At 35.3% G+C, this 17,569-nt stretch overlaps 1 protein-coding gene across 1 annotated transcript in view; it reads right to left on the reverse strand.

Moving 5' to 3' along the window:
• Nucleotides 1–17,048, reverse strand: part of LOC116162975 (DNA damage-regulated autophagy modulator protein 2-like) — a 222,129-nt gene extending 205,081 nt beyond the window's left edge. Inside the window, exon 1 of the mRNA XM_031476777.1 lies at nucleotides 16,965–17,048. Coding sequence (XP_031332637.1) covers nucleotides 16,965–16,972 — 8 coding nt within the window. The 5' untranslated portion in view covers nucleotides 16,973–17,048. The remainder of the gene's footprint in view (nucleotides 1–16,964) is intronic.
• Between the last annotated feature and the right edge of the window lie 521 nt (nucleotides 17,049–17,569).

Here is a 17,569-nt window from a genome sequence, read left to right on the forward strand (position 1 = left end):
CATTTTAGTTTCGGTTTCCACTCAGTAGGTACCTCTATCACTGAAATTACGTTCTCCCAGTCGTACTTTCCATTTTACTTTTATCCCATATAACATTTACGACAGATCGATTCTAATTTATTTCTGTATCGCTCCCGTCTGAAATATAGGATAAGGGATTCTATTTAAATTCGATATTTAGCTTCTGTTTCATTTTATGCTTATACCACGCCGTTAACTTGCCTCAATATTTTATTACTTGGGATGATCAATTTTGTTGCCGGATTTTGTCAAAAGCGTCATGATTTTAAGTTTGTATCTTCCCCTTCTTTACGAAACGTGATCAGATCAGAAATACTGGTACAGTACACTTATTATAGCGCCTTATCGCCATCTATTTCAATTAATTTGATGTTTAAAACTGACGTTTTCGTAATAAGCTTGTTTTATTTTTTGGGGCGCTAAATCCAATTTGCTTTCTTGCGAGGGATCGGTTTCACAAAGAAACAAGGCACAAATACTTCAACAGTTTCACACTTTTTTTGTATTTGGAAAACCATGCGTTTTACGATTAAAATCGCTCTGTAAAAATAAAGTACATTAATAAAATTTCCTAAGATTACATTAGCATTTTTATTTGTTAACTTGTAGATTAAAATAAAACGTAGTCGAGACGTAGTCTTTAGCATTTTATGGAACTCATTTACAGAAACGTATAAGAGAGTATTTTTTTACAATTTTCCGTCACTCAATTGTAAATGGGTCCATCCAATTTAAAGAAGTGAAGAAACATTGCTATATCACGTAGATGATATTTCGGCGTTGGCACATTCAATAAGGATTGGGCCATCCTGTATGTGAAATTATTTCAATTTTGTGCAAATCTGGTGGGTTATTTACAAATAGGTTTATTTTGCTTGAATTTGCATCTCAGTATTTGTATTTCCCTTTGGATGCGTAAGTAATATTCGTTTAAATTTTTATCGCTTTTGTAATTGCTCAGTTTAGGTAGGATGCTTTAACTGAGACACATCTGGCCAAGTTTGCGTTTCTGCCATTTTCCAGTTTCCCGCGCAATTTTCTTAGTTTTTCTTTCCGTAAGAATCTTCTACTAGAAAACTTGAAAAAATATATGAATGCAAGCGGTAAAATCGTTCTGACGTTATCGCGTGCCCAAGGAAATAGGAATTCATTTTTATATACAGGGTGTTTATTAAACATGCAGCAAAAATTTAAGGGGCGATTCCTTGGCCTTCCAATTGTCGCGAACCAGCTAACGTGCAGCCTCCTGCTTGCAGTATTTAACGACACCACTTCCACAATCAACTAAATCTCCTTCTTTCGATTTCTACAGATAAATCGCCACTAAGGCGTAGGTATATTAGCCTTAATAACGCTTGCTTCAACAGAACTCGGCCCAACTTACGCCGAAGTAATGCGCACATCCTTTAAACAGCTATAAAATAACACGTGCGTTAATGAAATCTTGTCCGATAGCTAAAACTCTTATTGCAAATGACCAGATATGCCTACATTTTAACACTCAATTTCACCTTCTACAATTAAATAAACAAATCTAAATAAACAATGCGCAATTACAAACAATTCTAAAGGGATAGTAACACTACAGAAATAAAAATTCCAATGAAATAAACCCATTCTGTGCTTATTCGTAAATAACCCCCTCTATGATGAACTCTACTAAATTGAAATACTTCCCACATACAGGGTGTCTCGTCATTATTTTTGGTCTTTAAACCGAAATACGATTTACAAGACGAATCTAACTTATCCATTAAGAATTTTCCATCAGGGACCTTGCTTAGAAGTTATACTTATGGTCAAAATTTCTTACTTCTCTACTTACTTACAATCTTTTTTATTTTTAAGAAAGCAAGTAATTTTGAACACTAGCTAATTAATTTGGTGGGGTGTGTCTGCCACTTACAACATCGTTTAGGGCAGGGTTTAGGGCTGATTCTTTCCCTTTTTCATGCATATTATTTGTGACTTATTTGCACGTTGGATTTTGTAGAGTAGTATTCGGTTCTCCTCCATGTATTTGTTACCAATTTCGACGTATGGTAACGGGAGAACTTTAAAAAAATTCATGCATTTGTAAAATATTTTCTTTTTTTCAATAATTTTGTAAATGTATATATTTTGGTTTTATACTTAATGGGTAATCGGGGGTAGTAACAATAATATCCATTATTCGCTGATTTGCGTAAATTTTAGAAATATTTCGGATTTGAGTTTACGCTTGTTTGACTTCATAGGCATTCAATATAGCGTAATTATAATAAAATTTATTGGTCTCCATCGACGATCGTTTCCGTCTCACTCTGTTTGCGCTTTGTTGATATAGTTGTTCAAAACTAGATGTTTGACGTTGATTTTTTTCCGTTTAATCATGTACTTACTTTACGTACTATTATACAGTGCTGTTTATTAAGAAGTAGACATAGGGATTTACGTGTATTGTTTTTCCTTATGTCTACTTTTAAATGACAAAATTTCTTCTGGAGGACACTTAATTTTATGCAACCATAATAACTTCTTAAAACAAATAAAGATCTCGCAGTCATTTTGATTAATTTTAACATTGTTGCTTTGGCTTCCGTATTTTTCTTTCCTAGACATAGGGAAAAACAATACACGTAAATTCCTATGTCTGTTTAATGAATATCACTGTATATGAAGTAGATTGTTATACCTTATACACCAATACAAAATTTACTAACCAGCGACATGTACTAAATTTAAGTTTCACGATAACTACCGCCACTTTTCGTAATTCTTTTTTTGACGGAGAAAAGCCTTAATCAATTTCCAATGCAAACTTTTATCCATTCAACAGACTCGTTCGCCCACTTAGAAACATAAGTGAGGATTAAATTTTCTGGTTACATAAATCGTAAATTTGACCACGAAAACGTTGTGATCTTACGGTGCGGCATAAAATACAAGTTTATTATTCAAATTTTATGTGAGGCGATAATAATATTCTAATTTAAACGGCAACCCGTAAACACTTTAAAGACGATTAATTAATGCTTTTTTAGCTGTTAGATTATAAGAATACAGTTGACGAATAATAATGCGAAATATTAGTAAATTAGTCCGGTGAATATAATTTCAACTATTAAATTTCGAGAACCCTGAAGTCCAGATTGTTCCTGATTCAAATCATCAACCATTTTTCAAAACCAGGCGATACAAAAAGTTCAATTGTATTGCACAAGACGTTCCTCCGCCCAATTTTCCGAATTCTCGCTACTTTCAAAACGAGAAAATCGAATGTAGTCTGGAGAAATCATCGATAAATGTAAGTTATTTGAATTTGAAGTCAATTTAACATTCCTGAAGAGGTCGACCTACGGAAGTTTATTCCGTTAACAGATTTGTATATTTTTGTTTGAATGATAAGCGAACCCAAACGAAAGATTTGGTGATTTTTTCTCATTAGTTGTGAAGTTGAATTTTAAGTTCATTGATACCACTCTTTTGCGTGGATTAAATTTTATTTAGCATCCAGATGTGTGTAAATCTTTTGTTGGATTAATTACAAATAGTAAACATTTAGATAATTAATTAAATTTGGAATGTGATCACAGTCAAATTTTAGTTTATAATTGTTTGAATGAATTACATCAATATTTTTACTCACGAACAATTTAAAGAAAAGTAGAGTTTGAAAGATATTATTTTCATTAATGTATTTAAACAATCCAATTTACATCAGTAGTTATTTGAGAGTGCTCAAAGCAGAGCATCAGGTTTTAACTTTTAGATTATGGAAATAAAGAACCAATTTTCCGCAAGGTAAAAGATTTATTAAAAAGGTTACTTATTACTGAGCTAGCCATGGTATTAATTATTCCCTTACAAAAAATGTATTGTTACATTAAAGGATAATAAAATTTATTTAATGCAAGTGAGGCTTTCAACCTTTGTAAATGTAAATAAACCATTACACTATGGTCAGCCGTACACTTCTATGATATTACTATATTTTCCAGGGATTTATTTACATTGGAAAATGTCCATATAACCAGAGTAACGGAGTCGCCTCTGCAAAATTTATCCTTTGTACTAGTTATTTTCCACAGCATAGTTAAAGTACCAGTCTAATAAACACGATCCTGTATGTTTGTGAGCTTTTCGACAGACAATACACTTTCCAATTGAGTGTCATCTCGCAGGAATCGTGCAATTTATTTCTCTTTTTAGCAATGACAACCCAACCAGGTAAACATTTCCGCATTAAAATCAGATTAAACTCACACCATATGCCACTTCTATAAGCATGTCAACGTCATGAACCATTGGAAAACATTAAATCCAATAATCAACTGTCATTTACAATGAAGCTGAGAACAAAGGTATTTAATACCGGGAGATATAACTAAATTAATTGTAAACTTTGTTTCATAATTATAATTAACTCTTCCCAAACAAACTCGTTAAATAAATTCGAACGCATTATTGGTCTTGTGGATTTCTTAATTTAGTGGCAAATTAATGTTTTTTTTAATTTTCGAAATGGAAGTAGTATAAATACCATATTCAATTATACCATTGAGGGAAGTTAAATTCCTTATGTCATCTCACATTCTGGTATAAAAATCATACACTACGTTACCTCAATCCTAGTTTAAACCATTTATTAAACACCAGCCTGAAGTTACTTTTTTTCTCAAGGACATTCGCTTTAGGGATAGTACCAACCTAAATGGGAAAACAAAAAATAACTAAAAACTGGGTTGAAGTTACATTCGTATTTTTTTTAAACTGTCTACGAAAGTGGTGGCACAGGTACCTATTTTTATCCTCGGCCAGTGGTTTTTGGAAAAGAACCCTAAAACTCGAAAAATTCGCCTCGGAAGTTGGCAAATTTCGCGATACCATATACGTAGGGTGTAAATCAAAATTACATTTTATTCAAATTGAGGGAGGATTTTCTGCGGACGGCTATTCGAGCGTGATAGCACAAGGGTCATTTTTTCACCCCCAGAAAGTCGTTTTTCGAAAAGTGCCCCACAGTTTGAGAACTTCGCCTTTTTTTGGTCAATGGCGCGGTATACGAATGATGCAAGTTATAATTCAAAATTAATTTATAAATGGAGGGAGTTTTGCACGCGGAGGATTAAGGCGTTGTGGTGGCCCAAGGGCTCACCTATACCCCCCGTATATGTCGTTTTTCGAAAAGGGCCCCACAGTTTGAAAAAATCGCCTTTTTTTGGTCAATGGCGCGGTATACGAATGATGCAAGTTATAATTCAAAATTAATTTATAAAATGGAGGGAGTTTTGCACGCGGAGGATTATGGCGTTGTGGTGGCCCAAGGCTCACCTATACCCCCCGTATATGTAGTTTTTCGAAAAGTGCCCCACAGTTCGAAAAATTCGCCTTTTTTTGGTCAATGGCGCGGTATACGAATAATGCAAGTTATAATTCAAAATTAATTTATAAAATGGAGGGAGTTTTGCACGCTGAGGATTAAGGCGTTGTGGTGGCTCAAGGGCTCACCTATAACCCCCTATATGTCGTTTTTCGAAAAGTGACCGACTGTTTGAAAAATTCGTCTTTTTTGGTCAGTGGTGCGGTATACGAATAATGCAAGTTATAATTCAAAATTCATTTATCAAATTGAGGGCGTTTTGCACGCGGAGGATTATGGCGTTGTGGTGGCCCAAGGGCTCACCTATACTCCCCTATATGTCGTTTTTCTAAAAGTGCCCCTCAGTTTGAAAAATTCGCCTTTTTTGGGTCAATGGCGCGGTATACGAATAATGCAAGATGATTCCAAATGAATTTATCAAATTGAGGGAGTTTTGCAAGCGGAGAGTTGAGGCGATGTTGTGGCCCAAGGGCGCACCTATAACCCCCTATATGTTGTTTTTCGAAAAGTGCCCCACAGTTTGAAAAATTCGCCTTTTTTTGGTCAATGTCGCGGTATACGAATAATGCAAGTTATAATTCAAAAATAATTTATCAAATTAAGGGAGTTTTGCACACGGAGGATTAAGGCGTTGTGGTGGCCCAAGGGCTCACCTATACTCCCCTATGTGTCGTTTTTCGAAAAGTGCCCCACAGTTTGAAAAATTCGCCTTTTTTTGGTCAATGGCGCGGTATACGAATAATGCAAGTTATGATTCAAACTTAATTTATCAAATTGAGGGAGTTTTGCAAGCGGAGGATTAAGGCGTTGTGGTGGCCCAAGGGCTCACCTACACTCCCCTATATGTCGTTTTTTCGAAAAGTGCCCCTCAGTTTGAAAAATTCGCCTTTTTTTGGTCAATGACGCGGTATACGAATAATGCAAGTTATGATTCAAAATTAATTTATCAAATTGAGGGAGTTTTGCAAGCGGAGGGTTGAGGCGATGTGGTGGCCCAAGGGCGTACCTATAACCCCCTATATGTTGTTTTTCGAAAAGTGCCCCACAGTTTGAAAAATTCGCCTTTTTTTGGTCAATGTCGCGGTATACGAATAATACAAGATATAATTCAAAATGAATTTATCAAATTGAGGGAGTTTTGCAAGCGGAGAGTTGAGGCGATGTGGTGGCCCCAGGGCGCACCTATACTCCCCTATATGTCGTTTTTCGAAAAGTGCCTCTCAGTTTGAAAAATTCGCCTTTTTTTGGTCAATGTCGCGGTATACGAATAATGCAAGTTATAATTCAAAATGAATTTATCAAATTGAGGGAGTTTTGCACGCGGAGGATTATGGCGTTGTGGTGGCCCAAGGGCTCACCTATAACCCCCCCTATATGTCGTTTTTCGAAAAGTGCCCCACAGTTTGAAAAATTCGCCTTTTTTTGGTCAATGTCGCGGTATACGAATAATACAAGATATAATTCAAAATGAATTTATCAAATTGAGGGAGTTTTGCAAGCGGAGAGTTGAGGCGATGTGGTGGCCCCAGGGCGCACCTATACTCCCCTATATGTCGTTTTTCGAAAAGTGCCTCTCAGTTTGAAAAATTCGCCTTTTTTTGGTCAATGTCGCGGTATACGAATAATGCAAGTTATAATTCAAAATCAATTTATCAAATTGAGGGAGTTTTGCACGCGGAGGATTATGGCGTTGTGGTGGCCCAAGGGCTCACCTATAACCCCCCCTATATGTCGTTTTTCGAAAAGTGCCCCACAGTTTGAAAAATTCGCCTTTTTTTGGTCAATGGCGCGGTATACGAATAATACAAGATATAATTCAAAATTAATTTATCAAATTGAGGGAGTTTTACACGCGGAGGATTATAGCGTTGTGGTGGCCCGAGGGCTCCATTTTTAGGGTTAAATTCACGTTAAGCACGTTGCATTTTGTAGAGTGCGTTAGTGTCTTACTGATCGGTTTTTTGCTTGTTTAGGTTCTCTAATAATATCTCGGTGAAACCTCCAAAAAAACTATGTTAGAAATAGACATAGTCGATTCTATTTGCTCAACTGTTTATTGTTCAAATTAGGGACTTAGGAACGTATTAATAAATTCATTTTTTTTAATTATCGATTTTTACCCGAAAAAACTACATTTTTAAATTTTTGTAACTATAGCAACACAATTCTTTCAAATACGTCTTTCACCAACAAGTTTCGTTGATTAACTTTAGGATGTTTTGGATAAATTAAAAATTTGTTTATCATCTGAATTTAAAAATAAATTTAGTACAAATAATATATCCACCCTTTCAGGAATGTTTTTCATTTTCCTCCAAATGCTTAAAAATGTTTAATACGATTTTAATGGTAATCCATTCCGGATACCCATTAATTGGGTAAATATTCTGAGAAATGAGGGTTACTTAGATCTCCCTTTAAGTTTTTCCGTTAGTTTTTAAAATTTTAAAATTCAAACTCGGAACAAAGCTAAAAATTTATTTAAGTTCCAAATTCCAAATTAATTTTGCCCATCGTGTATATGCCATTTAATACTTAAAAATCTTTCAAATCTCCCCATTAAGTAACTTTTTATATTTCAATGACAAGGAGAGAACCGTGTCTGACGTGTAATTGTTTTTTGAATTTATTGAAAGTGTAGTAACTGGGGAGGTTTACGCACTTCTCCAAGTGCTTTTTCAACGTATTAGAAGACTTCCTTGAAGGATTTTCACGCAATTCCTATCGAGATAGTTCCGGAGTTGAGACAATCATAATGGATAGTAATTTCTATTCATCGCGTTCTTCATAAACTTTTCACTATTTTCTTTTACAGTGTTATAAACCGCAGATTTGCCAACCCTTACAAATTAACCCAATGTGGTACCCCGCTGCATTTGCAGTGTTTGTGATTTAACACTTACTAACAGCAGGTATACTTGTGTAATGTGTAGAAAAGGAAAAATGGAATGTTTGATTGAGTTGCAAATTAGTTGGCGTTTTATGTAAATAACTTGTTTCAATTTGCAAACTAATTGGCAATTACATCGCCATATTGAAGTAGGTACTAACTTCAACTACAACGAAACACTAAACGTTTAGTTGGGGTAATGCAAAAAGCCATTTGCAATTTATGTAGAAGTATCGATTTCCTAAATACCTACTCGTGTTCGTTTAACGTTGCCGAGAACCTACTCACTTTAATGTTTATGTTTATTTTTAAACTAAAGTTTTTTATTTTTCGACTAACAATACAACAATATTCATTTAAAATATTATTTTATGCAGAGTTCAAAAGAGGCAGTGGAACATCAACTTTAAGGGTTAAAATATAAAATTACCTACCAAAGCATAAAATTATAAAATGTTTTAAAGGGTGGAAACTAAAATAATCTTTACACTTGAAAGAAAGATAATTTTTCCTTTCCAGCCGAATGGTTCTCAATAGGTTTATGTCATTTTAAGAGTCAATTTTCTTTGTTCCCTTCCTTTTGCCATAAAGTTTTCAATAAGCTTCCTCGACTTTCGTGTTGCACACAATGCTGAAAACTCATAATAGGTTTCGAACTATCTACTCCAGATCGATACCTTTGCATATTTCTGCCCGAATGTAGCAAAATGGCTAAAACTCAATCACAAGACACGAGTAGGTACTTTATCAAAAGAGCTTTGTGTTTTTTTGTCTTGGAATGAACTCTCATTGCCCTTTGATTTTCTTGCTTGGAAATTCTTTCTCAATTCCCTTCGTCGCACTTCAATTTGCTTGTCGTAGAAGTTCTACTGTGATAATTGAACACGTAACGCATTCCATACGAAATGGCTCGAATCTAATTTCCGCCACTAGGGGTATGGAAAAACTGCTTAGGGCAACTGTTTTAATACTAACGGACACTATATAAGTTGCACCTTAATTGTTGATTAGAGATTTTAGAGATAATGACTGATAACATAAACAAGTATAAATTGTGCACAACTCTTGTGCAGATAAAGCGCATTTTTTAAATCGAAATAGCTTTTGTTTTGACATCACCAATGGATATTATTTCTTGCAATCACCCTTTGTGAGTACTCTCTTCCGACAATCCGTTCTTGAGGGATAAGGGAATATACCCGATAAAGATAAGAGGTCGAGGAGGAGGGCTATGGTTAGTAGAAATTAATTCCTTTTTTTGAGACCTTTCATTAGAGTACCATGAAGGTTAAAACTAGTCCCCCTCCCTCCACCCTGTACTTTGATAAGAGGACAGAAAGAAGGTAGAAACTTGGTAGAAAACGGTTCCTTTCGTTGAGGCCTTTAATTAGAGTAAAATGAGAGATAAAATTGATTTTTAACCCCCCCATGGCCCCGTCGCTCACTGATTTCGAAAAAGAATCGCACGGGAAAGTTATAGTTTGTACAAACCAATTTATTTCGAAAAGACCTTTCATTAGAATACCATGAAGGGTAGAACATGTGTTTACCCCCCCGCTCCTTTTCCTAAAGTTTAACTTAGCACCACTAAAGGCATGCGTATGCAAAATCTGAGACCAATCGTATGTAAAAGCTATGCACGTTTTAAAAGTTGGGGTGGCTGGGACGCAGGGGGTTAGAGGGGGTGCGTCGCCAACTATGCCATTGTAATTCCCTCTCCGAACCGATTTTGACTAGGATTTTGATTTTTTAAAATATCTCGTTTATTTACTAAGACGTGGGGGGTGGTAAGTTTTCAAATTTCCACCCTGTATACAGAGACTGGCAAAATGGTTATGTACAGGACGTGTTAGGATAATTTGCTTTAAAGGAAAAACTAAAGGATAATAATTTTGGTTTGGAGACGGAACTCTGACGGTGACCCATTATTATTATTATAGGTGCCGAGTCCAGACACCTGCGCCTGCATGACGTTGTTTACACAACAATATAAAGCATAGATATTTTCACCCAAGTGATTTTGTGCATGGGAAGCACTTACAACATTTCACAATCTCAAAATGGTGAACCTAACACAACATTTTTAGAACCCATCCTACACAATCTTCTTGGAAATCGTTTTCGAGAACTTTACACTTTTACAATTTTCATCCTCTAGAAAACTCCTTTCGGAAAACTTCTGCGAAGCTTTCCTGTAAATTTTACCTTATTCCCTGTCGAGGAATCCTCTTAAAAAAAAACCTCTTTTCTTATGATCCCTCGTAGTTGAAAAATTCCCCTAGGACAAGTTCAGCGTTCCTTGGTATTTGCAGTCTCTTTCTTTATTGGAGGTGGAAAAACCCCAACGTATGTTAACATTTGGATATGCAGTTCGTACCAGATTAAGTAGTTAAACCCGCGCTTTAACGATCTCAGCTGTTCATATGTCAAAAATATTAACGGACAAGTTCGTACTTGCGATGTCGATGAACTTCCGTGCTGTTTCAGAGAGTTTGTCGCGATTTACTGACGCTATTATTACATGTTTTTAATTTCGCGATTGTCTATATTAATTCTGAAACCGCCTTAACTTCCTTCGAGTTTATTATCCTTACTCTCACAAGAGAATTACATTATATTACATATCATAGACAGTTTACGGGATGTCAGAATGAAAGAGTGGAATGTTCCAATAAATTGTACAATTGTCCGAAGGTAATTAGTGGAATTAGCAATCATACTTTGTTCTACACTACTTTAGGTAACCGTGGCGACATTTGGGGACTTGTCACCAAAGGTGCTGACATCAAATCACACCACCGTTCGCCTACATGGTAATAGTACAAAAATTGTTTATTTTAATTACTGGACACCATGTTGAAAAAAGTGCGAATTAGTTACAAACGATAGTGGTGATCATTTTTTGGGGAGGTATTCGATCTTGGGCTACGAGATGGTTTAGTAGTCTGATATTTGTTTTGCTTCGAGCACTAAAAGGGGAATAATTCGGATCGGGGTAACCAGAGCAACCAGTACGTAGCAATGAGTAATTAATTTAATATTAAGTTTTATTAATTAAAAATATGACATTATTAAAAAATAGCCAATCGAAACAAAGCTTTAGAAAGCGTCACTTACCAGCCAAACCATACCTGTGTTTCTATTGGTTATGTCTTAACGATGTAATGATAGTGAACTTATGATAATTTCCTATTTATCTGCAGCATTCAAGTTCATTTAATAGATTTGATCATTTTATTTTAAAGATCGGATGTTGAACCTCCTTTAATATGCAACCCCGTTCCAATTTTACAGCCCTTGAACGGAGATCCTAAGTTCGTTCAAATCTAAGTGCAGATTATTTCATGCCAGTACAAGTGCTTGAGATCATTTTCCGCAGTTCTTATAGTAATATTGCGAAAAGGCTTTAATTTGCCGAGAGATTTTGTTGCTAATTTCAATCATCTAGGCAGATGTTACGTCACAACCACAGTCGCGTGGTTTAATGGCAACAACGCAAGGGCTACTCGAAATGCAATAACGTTTAGCTGTATAATGGTGTAAAAGGAGTATTGTTTTTCCCTAAATGGGTTTTATTACTGGGGGTTATAAAGCGAATTACGAAATTGTGGTTTTACGTAAACGGTAACACAACATTAAATGTTTATAAATCCAATTGTTTAACCTACTTCGAGTTTATTTATTGATTTATTTATTATGAATTTACGCAGTAACGAAATTGTTGCTGGCGACAGCACGGTAAAAAGTACCACCACATTTAATTTTCAGCCAGTATACACTCATTATAGACATTGCAAAACACTTAGCTAGTCAACCACATCTTTATTTGTTTTAAGTAGTTATTTTGGTGGCATAAAATTAGGCCCCCTTCACAAGCGATTTTGTCATTTAAAAGTAGACATAGGGAAAAACAATAATACACATAAATCCCTATGTCTACTTCTTAATAAATAGCACTGTATATACACGAAGAATAACACAAATATGTGGCACCTAAATAAATCTACAGGGCAAGTGAACAAAGTTCAAAGACCCCCACACCGTCTTTGGAAGATATTGTGAAAAAACGTTTCATAAATACCTACTCACACTATTTCATTTAGGTGCATCCGCGGGTATTAAATACCTTCGTTCTCAGTTTCAGTCTGAGTGACATTGATTGCTGTATATTGGATTTAATATGTTTCCAATGTTCTTGACATTGACACGCCTATAGAGATGGCATGCCGGTTTAATCCGACTTGAATGCTGAACATTTTACATTGTTGGTTGTAATTGCCAAACAAAGAGCTAATATTAAATCAATTGCACGACTCTTGGAACATGTTACTCGACTACAAAATGTGTGCTGAGTTTCAATTAGTAAAATTTCGGAATGAAAGTGAAATTCCTGTAAAGTTGAGCGATTAAGTGTTTTGGGTACATAGCTATTATGAGCAGCAATTTGAAAAATTATTATTTATCGAAATTGTGGTGGCTTAAGGAGACTGAAATAAAAACCTTACGCTAGAGTTTGGAAACAGGGTGTATTAGTAAAAGAAACTATGGGACGCATCGGAACATTTTCCTTGTGTATTTTAAGCATATAAACGAGGAAAGAGGAAAATAGATAATAATTAAATTATAATATTTGCATTCAAAATGCGGCTCTTTGTTTTTAGTTATAAAACTAACGTTGCTAACAAAATGGTCGAAATTTTTGTTGTAGTCGGTAGAATGTTTATTGTTGGAATTTTATTCACGTAATTTTACGGCGCAGTGGTTGTTAATTGTCACTTTCACTTTCCTTTCTGTCAAGAACTGAATCCAGTTACACTTCGTTTTACTCAAACAGTTGAAATCGTTAGTTAGAACGCATGGAATTTTACTTGCTATCATCAATCTGGCGATTGGATTCTTAATTGGGGATTCCGCAGTAATTAGGACGGATTCACCTATATAACTCAAATATAGAGGATATAATTGCGTTTTTTTCCTTATCGTTCGGCTGATATTTGTGTACTACAATTTTTCCATCGACAATAAAATTGCTGCTTCATCTACGATTAGTCTTCTTTTAAGAGGGTTTGAATTTTAGTTCAATATCACTTCATTTGTGGAAATTAGTTATATGATTCAGTAATTAGTTTGTTAGTCGATCAATCTTTATTGGGAGTTTGTTAAACTGGGAATGTCAATTGTATGGTGAAGTTAATAAGATTTGTAAGTAACGTAACTTATCATTTTGAGTACTTGGGAGTATTTTGTGTGATACGCTATCGAATCGTGAAGAAAATTATGATTTTGCTATTGATCTTTAAAAACCAATAGTTCTGGTGATATCTAAATTGATTTTTTTTACTACCTTCGTATCTTCTCGATTTCATACGGGGACAGTTAGAAATTGAGTGGCGCTCAACCATTGGTAAGTGCAACGAAGGACGAAGATCAAATGCCCAAAACGAAATACCGCTGTGACTGACTTCACGCTTGTATTGTCTCGTTTATCGCTGAGCTAGTTGGCCGTTTCTGCGGCTGGTTTGAAGAATCGCAGCGCCAAACTCTCCCAATCGTTATATGTATACAGGGTGTCAATTTTAAAACTTGCAGTCGGCCATATTTTCCAAACTAAAGAAGATATTGAAAAATCACTCAAAACCGTTTCGGGGGTATCGAAGGGGAACCAGAATGACGTTATGAGTGACACCCCCCTTAACCCCCCAGCCCCCTTTTCAAAAATGCTAACTGGCAACCCCATACTTGTGACACATCATTGGAAAGCTACTGAAAAATGCTTTTTTTAGAACAGCTAGAGCGTTTAATGAGAGACATCCCGGGAGGCCATACCGATGTTCAAGATTTGGTCGTTAAATTCAAAGAAACGGGATCTGTTATCAATAAAAAAAGAAAGCAACCAAGATTGCTTAATGAAGCAGCTCAGGTTGAAGGTCTTGGCCAATTTGCCATAAACCCCTCAATGTCAACATTTAGTTTTTTTTGTTAATTATTAAATTTTTGTTAAATTGTCTTAATGAATATTGACTTTATTGGTACCACTGGAAAACAGTAGCTTTCCAAAGATGTGTCACAAGTATGGGGTTGCCATTTAGAATTTTTGAAGAGGGGGGGCTGGGGGGGTTAAGGGGGAGGGTTGTCACTCATAACGTCATTCTGGTTCCCCCTCGATACCCCCGAAACGGTTTTGCGTGATTTTCAATACCTTCTTTAGTTTGGAAAATATGGCTGACTGCAAGTTTTAAAATTGACACCCCGTATACAGGGTGGCCCACTGAAAACAGTCAATGCCAATTTTGCCCACTTAACGACAGTTTTGCCTGAAACGCTCGAACACATCAATTTTAGTTTTGAGGAGGACACCTAAATTAAGTAATACTACTTACATAACTTTAACCCTGAGAAGGGGGTGAATTGCACCCCAAAAATTTTAAATGGGAAGGGGTAGTAAATGTTAGATAGGTCGAAAGGAATGTTCATTATGTTTTCAGAACTGTTTTTATTTTTCAATTCCTTCCTTGCTTGTGCACTTATTGCACTTACGTCAGATGTTCTTTTTTGACACACTCTCTCAATTATTTCAACTTCAACGCCTACTTAATAAACATTTAAAACGGCTCTGCAAACCCATTTAAATCGAGTTTTCTCTGGAACTACTGATCGGATTTGAAAAATAAAAACAGTTCTGAAAACATAATGAACATTCCTTTCGACCTATCTAACATTTACTACCCCTTTCTATTTAAAATTTTTGGGGTGCAATTCACCCCCTTCTCAGGGTTAAAGTTATGTAAGTAGTATTACTTAATTTAGGTGTCCCCCTCAAAACTAAAATTGAGGTGTTCGAGCGTTTCTGGAAAAACTGTCATTAAGTGGGCAAAATTGGCATTGACTGTTTTCAGTGGGCCACCCTGTATATGTATGTATTATATTTTGTACACACGATATCTTTACTATTAAATTTGCACTTCAGCAATTTGTGAGTTTTTTAATTTTCTCCGGCCAAATTGCTCTGAAGTTATGGAGGTTAGGGTTCTGAGAATTTCTATGAAGAACCACCTCAAGTCCAATTTAAATTTATCCAACAAGGCATGATCTAAATTGTAAGGGTTGTGACCCAGATATATAATAAGAGTTCAGTCTCTTTGGCATTAAATTGTTCTTTACTTAAATTTATTATTCTATCGTGAAAGTTGAAGGTTTTGGTTTGATTACTTAAGTTGTACTGAAAAGTACCTATCTATTGTTGTTATTATAGTTGTAATTGGAACAGGCAAACTTCGGGTTTTAATCTTTGGTTTTAGCGATGTAATCTTCGGCGTTTTCAATTTGACTTTTTACCTTATGTAACCCAGTAGCGTCACAATGCTCCGACTTTAAAGGGGCCCAGACGAAAATGTACAAAAACTTTAATGCGTTTCTACAAGATTCTGAAAAAAAAACTGAAAATTTTCCGAACTTCAATGGTATGTTTTTATTAATTATTTACATATTTTCCGGTACTAAAGGAAGAGATAAAACGTAAAAAAGCGTAATGCAAATTCTGGCTAATGTTTTATTTACAAAGGGCCATGCATCTGCTTTTTTTACAGTTTACAATTACAGTTCGAAAAAAATTCTGAATCATTGTTCACGGAGGGTAAATATAGGTGACAAATCTGGAGCAATATCTGCAATATACCAAAATACCATAATTTAAATCTGACTTTAATCTAATACAAAATTTGATGTGCTCAAAAGTAGCAAATTCAAATAGATTTAAAAGCAACTTTTTTCCCATTTGAAAAATAACATTCCGAAGTCTCTTACATAAAGTTAAATTATGTTACATTAGGCGGGTCACTCTGTAATTGGGCGAAAGCCTGTTGAGGACCCATAACAAGAGAGGGAGAATAAATAAAAAATAAAAATATAGTAAATGAAATATTTGGCTAATTACCGGGACCTTTTCCAATCCAGAAGGTATCTGGAGGTCCTGGATACGGCAACCTTAGACTGAAGTGGTATTTTGAGATGAATGCCGCTAAGTAATTTTAACACTCCAGCATTTACCTCAGCACGGAAGAAACAATTAAAGACATTAAAAAAAGGCAGATTCATTCATAAAGAATTGAAGTCACTAATCAAACTAAACGAGTTTAAACATTGAAGGAACTGGCCAATATTAAATCAAAGTCAGAATCACATTTAAAATGAAACAAATAAACAAATTCAAGGGTTACCTACCCCTAGTTACAAAAGCTGAAGTCAACACAAATCTTGACAATTAAAGTTCTAACAAAATCTACTGGACTCTGACTGAACGCAGAAAGCATTGACGCTTAAATTTTACAATGGACCTGTGAGCCAATGAATTACAAAATGCAAAATGAGCAAAGCTAAATCAACACACTATTTTCTACATACACAGATTAACATCGTTTAAAAATTGCTGATATAAGGAAAGGGCCCCCAAATATTTTTGAAGACGGGCCTTTAAAATGAAGTTATGCCACTGATGTAACCCTTTCGGTATTAGTTTATACTACTTCAATTCACGTTTGTCAAACTCGATGTATTGTCACGTCTAGGGGGTAGCTCTATGCATACGAGAGGTGACGTGACTATAATTGGGGATCGTTATTACAGATAGAGAATTGCATTATTTAAAGGTTTATTATTTAAGTATAAGCTGAAGCAAATATTACAAAATCTTACCTTTGCATTCTGGTAGGAAGATTATAACTATTGTATGGCACTGTGTACTACCGACTGTCCTCTTAGCAATCCTCATCTGCTATTTAACTCTTCATACTCTTGGCGTCATATCCTCCTGACAACACCCTATGGTGAGCAAAGCACTAACACGTGCAGAACCTTGATCATCCACAGAATCCTGTCAGTGGTTAGGAATTCTCATTACACAATTACGCGATTGCATAGTACAAGGCTATTTTACCAATATCGGGAGGAAGATGACTACTTAGATTTTGAGTGAAATTTCCATGAGTAATTTGTTCTCGATTTATGATTATGTAGTCGTTAAAAATTGGATAAATTCATTCATTGATTTTCTACTGTGTGACAGTATTAAATTATCCACGGGGAGGTTTTGTGTATTTCTACTCACTGAATAATTCGAATATTAAAAAATTCGCACATACAAGATGGCCCGTTATTATCTTCGGTATTATTTCAGCGTAAATAACGTCCACCTGACGTTGTTTACATATTTATATTACATGTGTCATTCGTTTTCTTTACCACAAAAGCGGGGCACTTAGGGTTAGCTGATTTGATTTATGGTTGCTTTCAAAAGATTT

Source organism: Photinus pyralis, unplaced genomic scaffold (assembly GCF_008802855.1).
Source record: "Photinus pyralis isolate 1611_PpyrPB1 unplaced genomic scaffold, Ppyr1.3 Ppyr1.4_LG2, whole genome shotgun sequence".
Lineage (NCBI taxonomy): Eukaryota > Metazoa > Arthropoda > Insecta > Coleoptera > Lampyridae > Photinus > Photinus pyralis.